The sequence below is a fragment of the Herpailurus yagouaroundi genome, unplaced genomic scaffold (genome assembly GCF_014898765.1).
Source record: "Herpailurus yagouaroundi ecotype Mexico unplaced genomic scaffold, PumYag 141, whole genome shotgun sequence".
Lineage (NCBI taxonomy): Eukaryota > Metazoa > Chordata > Mammalia > Carnivora > Felidae > Herpailurus > Herpailurus yagouaroundi.
Window position 1 is genome coordinate 48,419,843 of NW_024412396.1, and position 16,692 is coordinate 48,436,534.

The 16,692-nt window shown below is 38.5% G+C and overlaps 1 protein-coding gene and 1 long non-coding RNA gene across 7 annotated transcripts in view; one reads left to right on the forward strand and one right to left on the reverse strand.

Annotated features, from left to right (window-relative positions):
* BBOF1 (basal body orientation factor 1) overlaps window positions 1-16,692 on the forward strand; it is a 49,317-nt gene that overhangs the window by 16,996 nt on the left and 15,629 nt on the right. For 5 of the 6 annotated variants that reach the window (XM_040477666.1, XM_040477667.1, XM_040477661.1 and 2 more), the window contains 5 exons: window positions 5,012-5,092; window positions 7,856-7,926; window positions 8,678-8,822; window positions 10,238-10,731; window positions 13,450-13,551. In XM_040477666.1, the coding sequence (XP_040333600.1) occupies window positions 5,012-5,092; window positions 7,856-7,926; window positions 8,678-8,822; window positions 10,238-10,731; window positions 13,450-13,551 (893 nt within the window). The remainder of the gene's footprint in view (window positions 1-5,011; window positions 5,093-7,855; window positions 7,927-8,677; window positions 8,823-10,237; window positions 10,732-13,449; window positions 13,552-16,692) is intronic. The other variant, XM_040477665.1, reaches the window with a different exon arrangement.
* LOC121032039 (uncharacterized) lies at window positions 566-13,500 on the reverse strand. The gene is made up of 4 exons (XR_005791046.1): window positions 13,420-13,500; window positions 10,880-11,038; window positions 9,739-9,820; window positions 566-597 (listed from the first exon to the last, which is right to left on the reverse strand). It is a non-coding gene; the product is annotated as an uncharacterized LOC121032039 (long non-coding RNA).

Here is a 16,692-nt window from a genome sequence, read left to right on the forward strand (position 1 = left end):
CTGTCTCCCTCTCTCTCTGCCCCTCCCCCTCTCATGCATGCATGGTCTCTCTCTCTCTCTCTCTCTCTCTCTCTCTCTCTCTCAAAAATAAACATTAAAAATTTTAAAACATAAATCAAAGTAATAATTTTCTATGAAAAAAAGTATTTATTTTCTTCCATTTGTGACAGCTTGGATGAAACTTGAGGGTGTTATGTTAAATGAAAAAAATCAGAAAGATAAACATTATATGATATCCCTTATATGTGGAATCTAAAAAAGAGCTGAACTCTGAGCAACAGAATAGAGGTTACCCAAGCTGGGAGGGAGGAGGATATAAGGAGATATTGGTCAAAGGATACAAACTTCCAGTTATAAGGTTGACAAGTTCTGGGGATTCTAATGTATAGTATGGTGATGATAGCTAATAATCCTGTATTATATACTTGAAAGTTGCTAAGAGAATAAATCTTAAATGTTCTTACTACAAAAAAGAAATGGTAATTATGTGACAATATGGAGGTGTTAGCTCATTATTTATTTATTTATTTATTTATTGTTTTATTTATACCATGTTATATGTTATACCATTTTATATGTCAATTTTATCTCATCAAGCTGGAAAAAAGAAAAAAGATTATTAGCAAAAAAAAAGTAATACTTTGTGTGTTTTCATAGCATTTTTTATCTCTTTTCTACCACTTAGCTCATTTACCTTGACATATTCATTATTTGCCTTATCTCCCCTGCTAGTTACAAATTCTTTGAGGCATGAACACCATTGTTCATTTGTATTCATCAAACACAAGATAACACAGTAATGCTCAATAAATCTTTGTTAAATTCTGAGTAGGTCTTTTCATTAAAAAAATGTAATTGAAGATTGGGGCACCTGGGTGGTACAGTCGGTTAAGTGTTCCACTCTTGGTTTTGGCTCAGGTCATGATCTCACAGATTGTGAATTCAAGCCCCACATCATGCTCTGTACTGACATGTGGAGCCTGCTTGGGGATCTCTCTCTCTCTCTCTCTCTCTCTCTCTCTCTCTCTCTCTCTCTCCCTCTGCCCCTCCAGCTTGAGCTCTCTCTCTCAAAATAAATAAACTTAAAGAATGTAATTGAAGGAATATCAAGTTTTCTACTAACTAGATGGGAGGAATCCTTTCATAATGTATATGTATATTAAATCATTGCAATATATACTCAAAATACTTTACAATTAATAATTTCCAAAAAAAAGCTTAAAATTTTCTAGAAGGAATATCAAATTTTTTAATATGAAAATACTGAAGATTGAATCAATTTAAGATTGATAACTTTTTAGGAACTCTCACAATAGCTATCTTAAGTATAGGTATACAGGGGCGCCTGGGTGGCGCAGTCGGTTAAGCGTCTGACTTCAGCCAGGTCACGATCTCGCGGTCTGTGAGTTCGAGCCCCGCGTCGGGCTCTGGGCTGATGGCTCAGAGCCTGGAGCCTGCTTCCCATTCTGTGTCTCCCTTTCTCTCTCTCTGCCCCTCCCCCGTTCATGCTCTGTCTCTCTCTGTCCCAAAAATAAATAAACGTTGAAAAAAAAAATTTAAGTATAGGTATACTACAATCTGAATCAAAATGAATTAACTAGTGGGTATTCTAGAGGTATGATTTCTTTTTTTTAAGAACAATATTGCCACCTAATGGAGAAATAGATTTCGGACTTTTCAAAAGGGACGTGGGCCAGGAAGACTTAAAATTCAGGCAAAAGATACTGGTTTGTGGGAAAAAATAAGGTGGTTCTCTGAAATCCAAAATATGGAAGATTTAGGGCAGGTGTAGAGGCCCGTGAACTTAAAATGAGGGGAGTATACAGATAAAGGAAGAAAATTAATTATACTGTGTATATGGAATTCACTATACAAATGAAAAGAGGCTAGTTAAACTTAGATTATCAAAAAAATATTCAAAGCATAAATTTTAAAGAAAAAAATGATTTCTATCTATGTAATTAACAGAAGGAGCATACATTGGTAGGTTGCAGTTATTTTAAAATAATTTGTTTTAGTCTATCTTCTTTTGACAGTGATAATACCCATTGCAGCAAATTTAGCTGATAAAAAAGAAGAAAATTAAAGGCCCTCTCCTCACAGTTATACTACCTAGAGATAACCATTAAATATTTTGGTCTATTTTCTTTCTCTTTTTCTTCCTCTATGTAGAGACGTTTAAAAATACATGGCATTTTAGAGGGCGCCTGGGAGGCTCAGATTGTTAAGCATCCAACTCTTGATTTCAGCTCAAGTCATGATCCTGGGGTTGTAGGATCGAACCCCGTGTCCGACTCCATGCTGAGCATGGAGCCTACTTAAGATTCTGTCTTTCTCCTTCTGCCTTTCTCCCCCATCTGTCTTTCTCTCCCTCTCTTCTGCCTTTCTCTCCCTATGCTCCCCCTCTTCTCTTTCTCTCTCTCTCAAATAAATAAATAAATAAATAAATAAATAAAAGCCATCTTTCAAATATATATATATGCTAATTTTTAAAAAATGAGGTTATTATGTACAAACTGTTACCCTGACTTTTTCACTTTTATTGTGAACATTTTTCAATGCCATTACATATTTTTTTTTCTTCTTTTTTTTTAAAAAGGTACTGTTTTTTAAAGTTTATATTTATTTTGAGAGAGACAGAGAGACAGAGACAGAGAGAGAGGGAGAGAGAATCCCAAGGAGACTCCATGCTGTCAGCGCAGAGCCAGATGGGGGGCTCAGTCCCACAAGCTGTGAGATCATGACCTGAGCCGAAACCAAGAGTCAGACACTTAACTGAGTGAGCCACCCAGGTACCCCTCAATGCCATTACATATTTTTCTATAAAATCTTTTGACTAGTCGAGGCATATGTATCATGATTTATTAGGTAAGATGTATCATGGGTAGATGTATCATGATTTATTAATTAGTCCCTCATTGTTAGACATCTGAACTTTTTTCTAATTTTCCACTATTATAAACTGATGAACACCTAGGTAACAAAATGTTTTTCTACATCTGTAATTAGTATTTAGGATGACTTCTCTGAGGTGGAATTTGTAGGTTAAAGAACATAAACTTTTAAAGGTTTTTGATAGGGGCCACCTGGGTGGCTCAGTCAGTTAAACATCTGATTCTTGAGTTTGGACCAAGGTGGACCCTGTGTCTGCCCTGGGTCAGGCTTCGTGCTGAGCAGAGCCTGCTTGGGATTCTCTCTCTCACTTCTCTCTCTCCCTCCCTTGCTCGTGTGCTCATGTTTGCTCTCTCTCTCAAAAAAAAAAACTTAAAAAAGATTAAAAAAAATTTTTTTTGAGAGAGAAAGAGACAGAGAGAGAGAGCAAAGCAGGGGAGGATCAGAGAGAGAGGGGGACAGTGGATCCAAAGTGGGCTCTGTGCTGACAGCAGTCAGCCTGATGCAGGGCTCAAACTCAAGAATCACAAGATCATGACCTGAGCTGGTCAGTCGCTTAAACAACTGAGCCACCCAGGCACCCCAAAAAGAACAGTTTTTGGTAGGCATTACCTAATTATCTTTAGAAACATTTGTTAATTTATGGATTTTGAAAGGTCCATCTTCCCACACACTAAGATGATAGACATTTCCATAAACTTAATGAACACTGACATTAATTTTCAGTCTTTAATGATATCAGAAGCCATTTTTAAAAAAATGTATGAAAAATACAGAGAGAAAAATACAGATCATATAAAATGGAGATTTAATACACTTGGGACAGAGATCACAGGATAATTATTAAGTATAAGGGAGGACAATAGTAGATATAATAATAACTAGCTGGTATATTAAATGGTTACTATTCTAGCTAGGTACTTTACATGTATTGTTTGTTATTTAATCATGGCCACACCCTATGAGCTAGTTACTATTATTATTCTCTTCTTATTCCTGGAAACCTGAGACTTAGAGAAGTGATTTGCCCAGAGTCAAACAGTTGTCTCATGGGACACTCTACTGCCTTTTTTAATGGATTAGATGGAGTATGCTTATTTCAGCCTGACTGATTGCCAGTAAATGTAGACTACAATATAGCTTTAAATTAGCTTACTTTTCTTGGCCTAGAAGAGTTTTATGTCCTTTTTATTCCATGTATACATGTTTTTAGGACAGAAGGATCCATCTGTGAGAATCATAGGGAGATGTATTTTAGATTAATACTAGGGAGAATTTTCTAAAAATGGGAACTATGAAAGGCTAGTCTAATGAATTAATGACATTTGAATTTGTGATACTTCTGTCTCTAGATATTTTTCTCATAGAAAGAATCCTACATTAAGTGAGAGATTGTCTGGTGTGACTTTTAAGGTCCCTTTCAATTCTAAAATATTGTGTTTTTTTTTTTTTTTCGGGGCGCCTGGGTGGCGCAGTCGGTTAAGCGTCCGACTTCAGCCAGGTCACGATCTCGCGGTCCGTGGGTTCGAGCCCCGCGTCGGGCTCTGGGCTGATGGCTCAGAGCCTGGAGCCTGTTTCCGATTCTGTGTCTCCCTCTCTCTCTGCCCCTTCCCCGTTCATGCTCTGTCTCTCTCTGTCCCAAAAATAAATAAACGTTGAAAAAAAAATTTAAAAATAAATAAATAAATAAATAAAATATTGTGTTTTTAAAGTGTAATCTCTACACCCAACGTGGGACCTGAACTCCTGAGATCAAGAGTCACACACTCCTCCAACTGAGCCAGCCAGGTGTCCCAATTCTAAAATATTATGATTCTATGAGTCTACATGCCTAAATGAAGATATTTGGCAAATATGATTATGAGAACAACTTGTCTGTTCTGGGAACTGTTGTTCATGAATAACTTTTTAGAAACTCAATACTGATCTTGTAAGTCTATAGACGATTGGTGGGAAATATGGTACTCACGGGTAGGGACATGGAATTTTCCTGTGTGTTCAGGATTAAGAAATAATGTATAACAGAAAATGTTTTTTTATTGAGAATTTTCCAGGAATGTGCCTCAGTCACCCTCATTTCCTATTGATCTTTTTTTTTCTTTTGTTATTGTAATTATAGCTCAAGGAGAATTTAAGGAACATGGAGCGGAAACATCAGGAGACTCTTAGAAGATTGGAGGGCAAGTTTTTTGAAGAAAAGGTACAACACTTTAGTGTTAATTAAGAAATATTTTGTTTTTAAAAAGAAGAAATATTTTGTTTACTAAAACATTATAAGTATCTATATGCACTCTGAGACATGTCAACCTTTCTTTTGGTATCTTATTATTTTTTTTTTAAATTTTTTTTTCAACGTTTATTTATTTTTGGGACAGAGAGAGACAGAGCATGAACGGGGGAGGGGCAGAGAGAGGGAGACATAGAATCGGAAACAGGCTCCAGGCTCTGAGCCATCAGCCCAGAGCCCGACGCGGGGCTCGAACTCACGGACTGCGAGATCGTCGGACGCTTAACCGACTGCGCCACCCAGGCGCCCCGTCTTTTGGTATCTTATTAGAGGATTGTTTATCAAATCACAGCAGATAAAAAAATAGGGAAAATGAAACCTGTTCTAGATATCTCAGTGTCTAGTCAGAGATTCTTGAAATCCTAAAGAGGGATTGTTATCTTACCGAAGCTTCAGGACACAGTCCCTTCAGCTTGGTGTTCCCCTAGTGGAAGGAAAGCTGCATGTAGCACATTATATAGGGGGATGAGATGGGAGAGGTCATTCTGGTACACATGATGGTGTTTCCTTAGTCAAGCCAAGCTAAGCTAAGGGTGTTAATAAAAAGGGGGCTCAAAAATGTTCCTTAGCATATTACAAACTTCTACATTTCTCTGTGCCTCTGACATTAATTCTCCAAATCGTGGGAAGTGCATTGGAACACTTCTTTGCAAGCTTTTCAGAGGACCCATGGTTTTTCTTTAAGTCTTCTAAACTTTCCTTTGTTCATTCTTAGGGAAGAATTGAACAGATTTCTTTCAGAAACTGGTAGGGATGTAGGAAGTTGAGGGTGGGGCAAATAAGTACTCATATCAGGTTTAGATAAAAAATTTGCCATAAAAAGTGGCTCTAGATTTCCCGTTTCTGTATTAAATAACCTAGGAATGGGGCAGGAGCAGCATCTTGGTGCTTTCCTTCTCAGGCACTTCCTGGCACTGTTAGGAGTGGAAGTCCTCAGGAATGGGCTGCTCTCACTTGCCTTTTTCCCTCTATCCCACCCCCTAAGCTTGTTTGTTCTCTTCTCTGCTAAGTGCAGCATTTCCACAAACAAAGGTTAGGAGCGCTTCGTCAGATTGCAGCATACATGTCTGACAGTGCCTATATAAATAGGATTTTTATGTCTGGAAGTAGGTGGCTGCTGGCCTTTCCCTCATAGTTGCAAGATGGTTAATGCAGCTCTAAGATTTGTCTGTGTTTAAGACAGGAAGAAGGGAAAGCTTTCCCAGAAGCTCTTAGCAGATTTTGTCTTACATCTATCTCATTGGTCAGAGCCATGTTATATTGGATGCTGAAAGTAAGTGTTTTTTTCCAGACACTAGTGAAAGCTGGAAAGGGAGGATGGGAATGAGTATTGGGATGGCCAGCCACAGCAGTAGCTGTCTCACTATGTTCGGTGTAAATTTCATGGTTAGGTACGAACTCCTGTGCTGGTTTGAACCCCAGTGCTGCTGGTTTATGGCAGAGGCTTTCCGGTAAGCCCTGTTTATTTGTCTCTTACTATAGTGTGCTCCACCTGGTCATATAAAGGACATCCCTCAGGTTATAGGTGTTTTGTTTCCCTATTTAATCCTTTCTGTTCCTTGAACCACCAAGCCCTTTCCCAATGACATATTTTTGTACTTGGTGTTCCTTTCTGGAATGTTCTTCCTCCAGCTCTGGCTCTTCTCATTCTTAGGAGCTCAAATGTCATTTCCTCAGAAATCGATTCCTTAAACCCCAATCTAACATAATCTCCCCCAGTTACTATCTATCTCATTACTCCATTTATTACATTCACAGCATTCATCACAGTTTGTTAATTCTCTCGTTTGTTTGCTTGTTAGGGAGCAAACAAGCATCACATTGCCTGCATATGAATCTCTGCTCTGCCACTTACCAGCTATCTGACTTTGGGCAAGTCACTAACCTCTCTTTCCCTGTTTCCTCAGTCCTTGTTCTTGGTGATAATAATAGTGTCTAATTTTGAGGGTTGTTGTGATAGGTAAATAATACACATAAAGCTCTTAGAACCATGCCTGGCACATGGTAAAAGCTCAGTGCACTTTAATTATTATCGTTGTTTGGATCTCACCTAGAATACAAGGTCTGTCAGAACAGGGACCTTATCTGTTTTTTTTCACCACAGAATCTCCAGCATCTAAAAAATCTGATACAATACTAATGCTCAATAGGGATTTGTTGGATAAATAAATGACTCTAACCACATTGTATTTAGCAGAAATTTATCCCAGCTCCACTTTCCAATATTGATGTGGACTTTTTTTTTTTCTATTTATGTGTCATATTGCTTCTTTAATGGGGAGACCAGATGGTACCCTGAGGTTCCTGTGTTCACACTATCCTCTTTGCTAGCTATTCCACCAGTACTTGGAGTTCTTCACACTAGGTCATGTGGACAGGAGTATTTTGTTTGGCATTATAAAATAAATACTTCACTTTTTGATGTGTAAATTTGTTAGAAATATAACTCTATTAAAATAGCCTACAGGCACCTGGGTGGCTCAGTTCGTTAAGCATCTGACTCTTGATTTCGGCTTAGGTCATGATCTCACAGTTAGTGAGATTCAGCCCCTTGTTGGGCTCTGCCCTGACAGCTGAAGGCCTGTCCTTCAGCCGCCTGAAGGCGGCTCTCTCTTGCCGCCACCACCCCCAAAATAAATAAGTAAACTTAAAAAAAAAGTCTGTTTTCTTTTTTAGCATCGACTAGAACAAGAGGCTGAAAAGAAGATAATAATGCTGGCAGAGAGAGCTCACCATGAAGCTATCGCGTAAGAGACTGCTGCCTCCTTTTTCTTTTTCATAGCTTTTCTTAACTTTTTGCTGGTCTGTTTTGTTCTCATCATATTGTCTTCTCCCTTCTCTCTTGGTTTGCTTTCTTCAAATTTTCTTGTTTACATTCCCTCGTTATTTCTTTCTCTTTGTGTCCCCGCCCCTTTTTCACCCACCCTTTCTGCAGCAAGGTGGTGTGGAGGAAATAACCCTGGCTTTGAAGTTAGACTTTGGTTCTCAACATGTATACCGACATGACTGTTGGAAAATTTCCTAACCTTTTTGAAATTAAATTTCTTCATCTAAAAACGGGGTTAATCATAGCAACTGTATAGAGTTGTCATGAGGTATGTTAGTGAAAGTAACATTTAATTGTGTTAATAAATTCCGAAGTCTCAATGGTTTAGTTCTTGCTTAACAATCCAGTATAAGTCTGATAGCTCTACTTGAGTGGTGATTCAGGAACTGGGGCTGTTTCTATCTTGGACTTCTTCCATCCAGTCATATGGACAGGAGAGAGCATGGAAACCCATCTGCTCCTAACTGCCTTGGACTGGAAGTAACACGTAACTTTTCACTTTCCATTGGTGAAAACTTAGTGACATCCCCCACCTCTTTTGAGTCCCTACCATAAACTAAATATGTCGTGGTCATTATTTTTAATGTTGGGGGATAAGGCAGTCATTGTTCTAGTTTGGTAATATCTAAAACTTAACACCTGTGTTTTGGGATCATATCTATCTATTTCAGGCAACTGAACCATGCTGGAAGAGCCGTTTTTAAAGAGAATGTTTATCTCCAGAAAGCCCTCGCATACCACCTGAAGGAAGCTGATGCTCTACAAAAAAACTCCCAGAAGTTGCAAGAGACTCAAACTTTCCTTTTACATCAGAAGGTTCCCACTCCATTTGGACTTTCTGGGTTTTTTGTTTGTTTGCTCGTTTGTTTATTTAAGGATTGGGTTGGTAAATATGAAGAATTGAGTGTAATAATGATACATGAGGACTTTGGGACAATTTTTATTCTGTCTGGATGATGTACCTTTCTTATTTGAAAGGATTAATTCTGAGAATGACATAAGAAGTATTTGACTTGGGATGCCTCAGTGGCTCAGTCAGTTAAAGAGTCCAACTCCTGATTTCTGCTCAGGTCATGATCTCACAGTTCGTGGGTTCAAGCCTCATATCAGGCTCTGTGCTGATAGCACGGAGCCTGCTTGGGATTCTCTGCCTCTCTCTCTCTCTCTCTCTCTCTCTCTCTCTCTCTCTCTGCCCCTCCCTGAGCATGTGCTCTCTCTCTGTCTCTCTCAAAAATAAATAAATAAATAAATAAATAAATAAATAAATAAACAAACAAACAAACAAACATAAAAAAAGAAGTATTTGACTTGGCTTTATAAAGAATATATCAGAAACATAAATGTAAACCCTATCCTCTACTACCTTAGAATACTCATTTTACTTTGCTTAGAGTTGGTCTCTGATTACTGGTTTGGAATAGGTTCAGCTGTAACCGCCCCAACAACAGTGGCTTTACCATGTAAGGGTTTATTCTCTCCTCTAAATGAAGTCTGGAGGTTAGCAATCCAGAGCTGGAAGGGTAATGCCACAAAGTCAACAGAGACTCAGTTTCCTTAACTCTGCTGGGCAACGTATGGCTTACATCCCCAAAGTTACTTCATGGCCCAAAGCAGCTGCTAGATCTCTAACCATTACCCAGAAAGCAGGAAGGAAGAAGGACAGGAAGGAAAAATTATGCCCCCCCTCCCCTTTAGAAGTCTTCCTGGAAGTCCTGCAAACACTTCTACTTACATTTCATTGACCAGAACTTAGTTACATAGCTTTGCTGAACTGCAAGGGAGACTGGGAATTTTCAATTGGGCTTCCTGCCTTCCTGAAAAAAAAACAAAAACAAAAACAAATGGAGTTTTATTACTAAGGAGGAAAGGGAAAATGGAAAAGGGATGGGCCACTAGCCTATAGGCTAGGATAGGCAACATTTTCCAGTATATAGTTGTTAATGTTTTACTGTATAATCTTATTGATTTTGAAATTACCCATTTCGATAATATAAAATATTTAAACTATTGGAATTTTAGAGAAAGGAAAGTTTCTTAATCAGCAAAATTAGTGGCCTTCACAAGTCCAGAGAAGAACCCTGAGATGTTTTTTCTCTCGGTACACAGAATACCAAATATCATCATCTCAACCTGGTATCAAATTTAAGCTAATGATGTAATGGAAACTAGTGAGGAACTTTTAAGTTTTGAAATTGATTAAAGAAAATCAACTCTCTCATCTTTGTTTTTAGGAAATCAATGATCTGTTGGTTAAGGAAAAGATAATGCAGTTTGCCCAGCAGAGATTACAAATCCAAACTCTTCAGAAAAAGGTGGTAAGCTTGGAGACTGCCCTGAGTTGTATGACCAGAGAGTTTGAGGCTGAAGTTCTAAAAATGCAGCGACAGGCAATGATAGAGAACCAAGCAGGTCAGGTTGAAATTGACAAGCTGCAACATCTTCTCCAGATGAAGGACAGGGAAATGAATCGAGTGAAGAAGCTGGCCAAGAACATACTGGATGAGAGAACAGAAGTGGAAAGTTTCTTTTTAGATGCTCTGCACCAAGTGAAGCAACAGATCCTACTTGGCAGGAAGCATTACAAAAAGGTAGCACAAGCTGCTTTCAATTTTAAAATGAGAGAGGCATGTGCAGGAAGAACAGAATATCCCCAGATCCGAACGTTTGATGGCAAAGATCACAGCACCAATAGCGTAACTCAAGATCTTATGGAGGCTGAGAAATGGTACTAATCATGGCTTTAATATTTTATCCTTTGTGCAGCTATTTTTGTGCCCTTTAGAGAAATAAGCACTCTGAGGAGTTCAGTTACATAATATCTAAGTATTGAATAGATTACTCACTAAGTTACTCGAAGATAGGAACTGTCTTACCTGTCTTTATAACCCCTGTGCTTAGCACTGTGTGTGGGGCTTAGTAGGTATTCTTAGTAGATTTCCTTTTTTCAAGACAGAGACTTATTAAAGAGACTAGATCATTTGTTCCATAGAATGTCATTGTAGTATCTTTGAACATGTTCTTTATTTTCTTTTCTGTAAATTCATTATAAAGGTGTGATCAGATTCAGGTTAAACATTTTTGATAAGCTTACTTTCACAAATATTTTGTAACGTTCCTTTCACTGAGATGAAATTCATAGATAATATCTAACTAAACATATAATTTAAGAAATCAACATAACAGTTCTTTGTAATAATTCTTTGTTGCACAGAACTGTTCTATGGGTTGGAGGACATCCAGGAGTGGGACCCCATTATGGTACTGACCAAAAGTCCTTGCAAGTTTCCAAAATACATGCTACAGATCTACTGCCACCATAATAAAGGTAGCAGGATGCTTGAGACAGTTGTAGACTTTATACAATGACTGTTCCCTGTTAGCATTTCTGTCTGTCAGTGCACTCTTAACTCCTATGAACCATAAATTAGAGTGCATTTTAAAGATATTCTGAAAAAAAAAGTTTTATCTCCCAGTGCAATTAGGTTCTTCAAAGGCCTTAGCTTGAGAAACTTAAAAGGACTCCCTACTACTATGTACTGAACACCTTATTAACAGTGCTTCCAAATGTGTTTTCTGATTTATTTTTTAATGGATTAATTAGTAGGTTCTTTTAAACTATGTATCTGTTGGGAAGGTTGGACATGGTCAGTGGCTTCTGAAAGATAAGACTGTTTTCTTCAAAATGTCCATACCATAATTTTTTAAAACCTTTTTGCCATATTTAGAAGTCTATTACTTGTATTACCAGTAATTTCTCTGTAATTTCCTCTTTTTAAAAAAATTTTATTTGAGGGGCGCCTGGGTGGCTCAGTCGGTTGAGCGTCTGACTTCAGCTCAGGTCATGATCTCACAGTCTGTGAGTTCGAGCCCCGCATGGGGCTCTGTGCTGATGGCTCAGAGCTTGGAGCCTGCTTCGGATTCTGTTTCCCTCTCTCTCTGCTCCTCCCCTGCTCATGCTCTGTCTCTCTCTGTCTCAAAAATAAATAAAAACATTAAGAAAAAAATTAAAAAAAATTTATTTGAGAGAGAGAGAGAGCATGCGAGTGGGGGAGAGAGAGAGAGAGAGAGAGAGAGAGAGAGAGAGAGAGAGAGAGAGAATCTTAAGCAAGCTCCACGCTTAGCACAGAGCCTGATGTGGGGCTTGATCACATGACCCTGGGATCATGACCTGAACTGAAATCAAGAGCTGGATGCTCAACCAACTGAACCACCCTGGTGCCCTGTCCTCTTTTTAATTTAAATTTAATGTTTTTTTTTAACGTTTATTTATTTTTGGGACAGAGAGAGACAGAGCATGAACGGGGGAGGGGCAGAGAGAGAGGGAGGCACAGAATCGGAAGCAGGCTCCAGGCTCTAAGCCATCAGCCCAGAGCCTGACGCGGGGCTCGAACTCACGGAGTGTGAGATCATGACCTGAGCTGAAGTCGGACGCTTAACCAACTGAGCCACCCAGGTGCCCCATGTCCTTTTTTTAATTTAATACATCAAACAAGTTGAGTCCCTAGCATACATATGCCAGTCTATTTAACATTTTTTTGTCTGCAAAGTGGTATTTCAGAGAGAGGTATATAAAATGATTCTCCACGTTGTTATTGCAGAAACTGGACTCTTCCTCTTCTGCCCTGTGTGACATTTTTGCTACTGAACAACTTCTCACCTTAACCTCAGTGTTCTATTGCCTGTACCAGCAGGGCAGAAATGGTGATTAAAATATTACATCATCTGCTTAAGAGGCAGATTGGGGAAGGACAATTTAAGTATATGGTGATCATAAGGCAAAACCTAAACTTTTAAAGAAAACTAACCCAACTGATGTATATGCAAAAACATTTCTTACATTGTGAAACACAGTACTCTCTACAGTGTCAGCCAGCTTTCATAAATAGTAAATAGACTACAAATCTTCTGGGAAAGTTATAGTATAGCCAAAGACCTGCCTGGAAAGCTTAGCTGCAGCCTTATTTGGAAGTAGGTAAATAGACTAGATAAATTACGTGTTATTTTCTAAACGTACCTCTTGTCACTCTGTTTTCATAGCAAAATATCTTATACAAAAAGAAATGTTAAAAGGAATTTATCAATAATCTCACCTTGTAAACAACCAGTTTTTGTTGTATTGTTCCTTTTCTTTTTGTATCTGGATGCATAATGTTATATTACAACTTTTTGCCCTTTTGCTTAATGTTTGAGCACACATTTTTTTGTGTTATAGTTTTTCTTATTTTTATCGTAAAGACTACATAGCATTTCAGAATGGCTAGCATATTGATATCCTCTTCAACTTCGTGATTTTTGTAATGGACACAGTTTGCTTTGTAGTCATTATATTTGGAAACCTCATAATAGTTACAGTTTGGAAATTTTCTTTTCTCATATTTACATATTTTAAATTTTAAAAAGGAGAGATGCTTACTTTGGCCATTTTGCCTTTGAAATTCTTCAGGACGGATATTCAAGGAAATGTGGATATTGAAGATTTGACCTGGGAGCAAAAGGAGAAAGTCTTGCGATTGCTCTTTGCAAAAATGAATGGTTTTGTTTCCAGGTAACTCCTATTTCTGTAGTGAAATACCAAGGTGTTACCAAACCTAGAAACCATATAGGAAGAATGAACTTATTCTCACTTAGAATTAAAGGAATGGGAAAGGATCAGAAAATGGAAAAGGGTCATGCTGCTTAGCACCTGTCACTCCCAGAGATGAATGATGGGAGATGAATGAATGAGCACAGAAATGAAAGATTTATTAAAGGGGGGAGAAAAGAGACTGATCTTAGATGTTTAAGGTAATGCTTGCTAGGAAGGTACAGCATTGTTCAGCTGAATGAGTGGTCACTGAAGAGAAGCAAAATAATTATTAAGATTTTATTGGTAAAAAAAGATTGTATTGGTTTGCAAAAACAAGTAAGAGATTTTTAAGCTGATTATTGATTTAGAGACTCTCTAATACCAAGATAAAGACCTAGAGAGGAAAACAGAAATTCACAGATACTCCAAATCATTCTTTTTAATGATTCGTTTCACTCTCTTTCTCCACTATGCTTTACTGGTACTGAACTATAAAGTGGCTAAAATAAATCAACCTCTTATTAATTGCTTGTTACATGTTTGGTACTGTGTTAGGTACTGTGAACATTTGCAGGAATTAAGAGACATTGCCTTTGATTACAGTTTCTAATCTAGTTGCCCAAACAAAACCAAACATAGCAAAGAAAAAAATCAGGTGGCACAATAAAGTATCACTGGAGTTCAGACAACATGTCAGTGTCCTACAGCAGTTAGGGAAGACTTCAGTGAAGAAAACTGAAAGAGTGTGACGCTGCCGGGTGCCTTGTAGGAGAGTGGAATAGTAGACAGAGTGGGAAGGGTACATAAGGGGCTTTGTAGACAGCCTATGCAGAAGCCCAGAGGTAGGAATAGAGGTGGGATGTTTGAGGAACATTGAGGAAAACTTCATGGCTTGAGGAAAATGGTGGCAATGAGAGTAATTAGTAATTAGAAATAATGCTGGGGCACCTGGGTGGTTCAGTCAGTTAAGCATCTGACTTTGGCTCAGGTCATGATCTCACAGTTCATGGGTTTGAGCCCCACATCTGGCTCTGTGCTGACAGCTCAGAGCCTGGAGCCTGCTTCGGATTCTGTGTCTTCCTCTCTCTCTGCCCCTCCCCTGCTCGTGCTGTCTGTCTCTCTCTCAAATAAAAATAAACATTAAAAAACAAATTAAAAAAAAGAAACAAGGTTGGATCTATAGATTAAATTATGATGAGCCTTAAAAACCATGCTGAGGGGCGCCTGGGTGGCGCAGTCGGTTAAGCGTCCGACTTCAGCCAGGTCACGATCTCGCGGTCCGTTGAGTTTGAGCCCCGCGTCGGGCTCTGGGCTGATGGCTCAGAGCCTGGAGCCTGTTTCCGATTCTGTGTCTCCCTCTCTCTCTGCCCCTCCCCCGTTCATGCTCTGTCTCTCTCTGTCCCAAAAATAAATAAATGTTGAAAAAAAAAATTAAAAAAAAACAACAAAAAACATGCTGAAAAACCTTAACGTATCCCACTGTTATTCTAAAGTAGTATAACATACTTTCCTTTTCTGCCTTGAAGGAATACAAGAGCGATAAGCCCTACTCTCATACTGTCTCACTGAAAGGGTTCATAAGCCACTGTTCCCAGAGCTGACCTTAACCTAATGCAGTGACACATATACATAGGATGGACTGCAGGACAAAAGTAGAGTTGGGAACCAGCAGAAGCTGCCATGTTACTCTGGACGTGCGGCAGTGCAGGGTGTGGGCAGGAGTGGAAAAGGGGAGAAACTGAGGCACTTAGGAAGGAGAGACAGGACTTAGTGATAAAAGGCAAAAGAAATCAAGAAAACAAAGTATAAATGTTTAAGGCGTTTAGCTTAGAAGTGCACGACTGGTGGTATGAAAGGCAAGTGAAAAACCTGGAAAGCCAATGTGAAGGAAATGTTTACATTTTATTTAATCCATCCATTAATTCATGTAGCATATACATATTGAGCGCCTACTATTTATTGAGGATATAGTGTTGAGCAAATAAAGACATCATTCCTAATCTCAGGGAGTTCATCGTCTATGTGGGAAGAAAACATTATTCAAATCATCACACAAATATTAAAGGACAACTATGAGATTGGCTCAAAGAAGTGGCATACAGTGGTAAGAGAGGCTAGATTAAGGGACTATGACCCAATTGAGGAGGTCAGGAAAGTTTATGAGGAAATAAAAGCTTGAGCTGACCTCTGAAAGGTATATAGGAAGAGAGGGTAGAGGAAAAAACATTCTGGGCAGAAGAAATAGCAAGGAGTGTTTTCGATGTTGAACTGGAGATGATGGCAGTATATTGAAACGAAAAATACTCTTTGATTCGAGTACAGGTGTTTAGAGAAGGAGATTTGAGCATATTTAGTAAAAATTGGTAGTTGAGTGTAGGAGGTTGTATGAAGGTAGAAGGGTAAAGGGCCAAGGCTAGAAATAACCACAGCAGTTAACAGGAGAACAAGGAAGAGGACAGCCAAAAGAGAAGAGTTTAAAGAATTTTAGGCTAAGTGGAAGATGGAAGACTTTGAAATGGTCTTTTGTCTCTGGGAGCCTTCCAAAGAGTCTTATTTTATTTTATTTTTTTTATTTAGAGGGGGAGGTAGAATCCAGACTATAGCTACAGAATGTCTGTCTCATTGTGAGTTGACTTTTCTGTACTCCAAGAAACAACCAGAGTTCTAGGTCTCAAGTTTCATACTATATTGTTTTCAATACTGCAGAAACGAAGAAATGTGAGTGAAATCTTCGCACCAAAGCAATGAAGTTAAATCTAGCTGCAATGGAATGATGTCTAAGCCTGTTGGAATCTCATATCAGAGCTGGTTGAAGGGAAAAGAAGATGGGAATCAAATAGTGAAATGTGTGGTGAAGATGAGATTAAATGAGAAAGCTCAAACCAGACTGGGGAGAGATTAGATGATAAATGGTCTACCAGGGCAAGCAGAGCAGTTAGGAAGTTCATTAAGAGTTCAATTGATTGTATGATTGTGAATCTAACAGTATGCTATTTTTGTGATTGAACAAAGTCAAGGAGTATAACCAATAAACTGCACTCTTTAGTGCACCAGCAACCACACTGGCTATAACTCAGGTACTAGTAGTATCCGAAGTACATTTTTAAAAATTAAATGTTT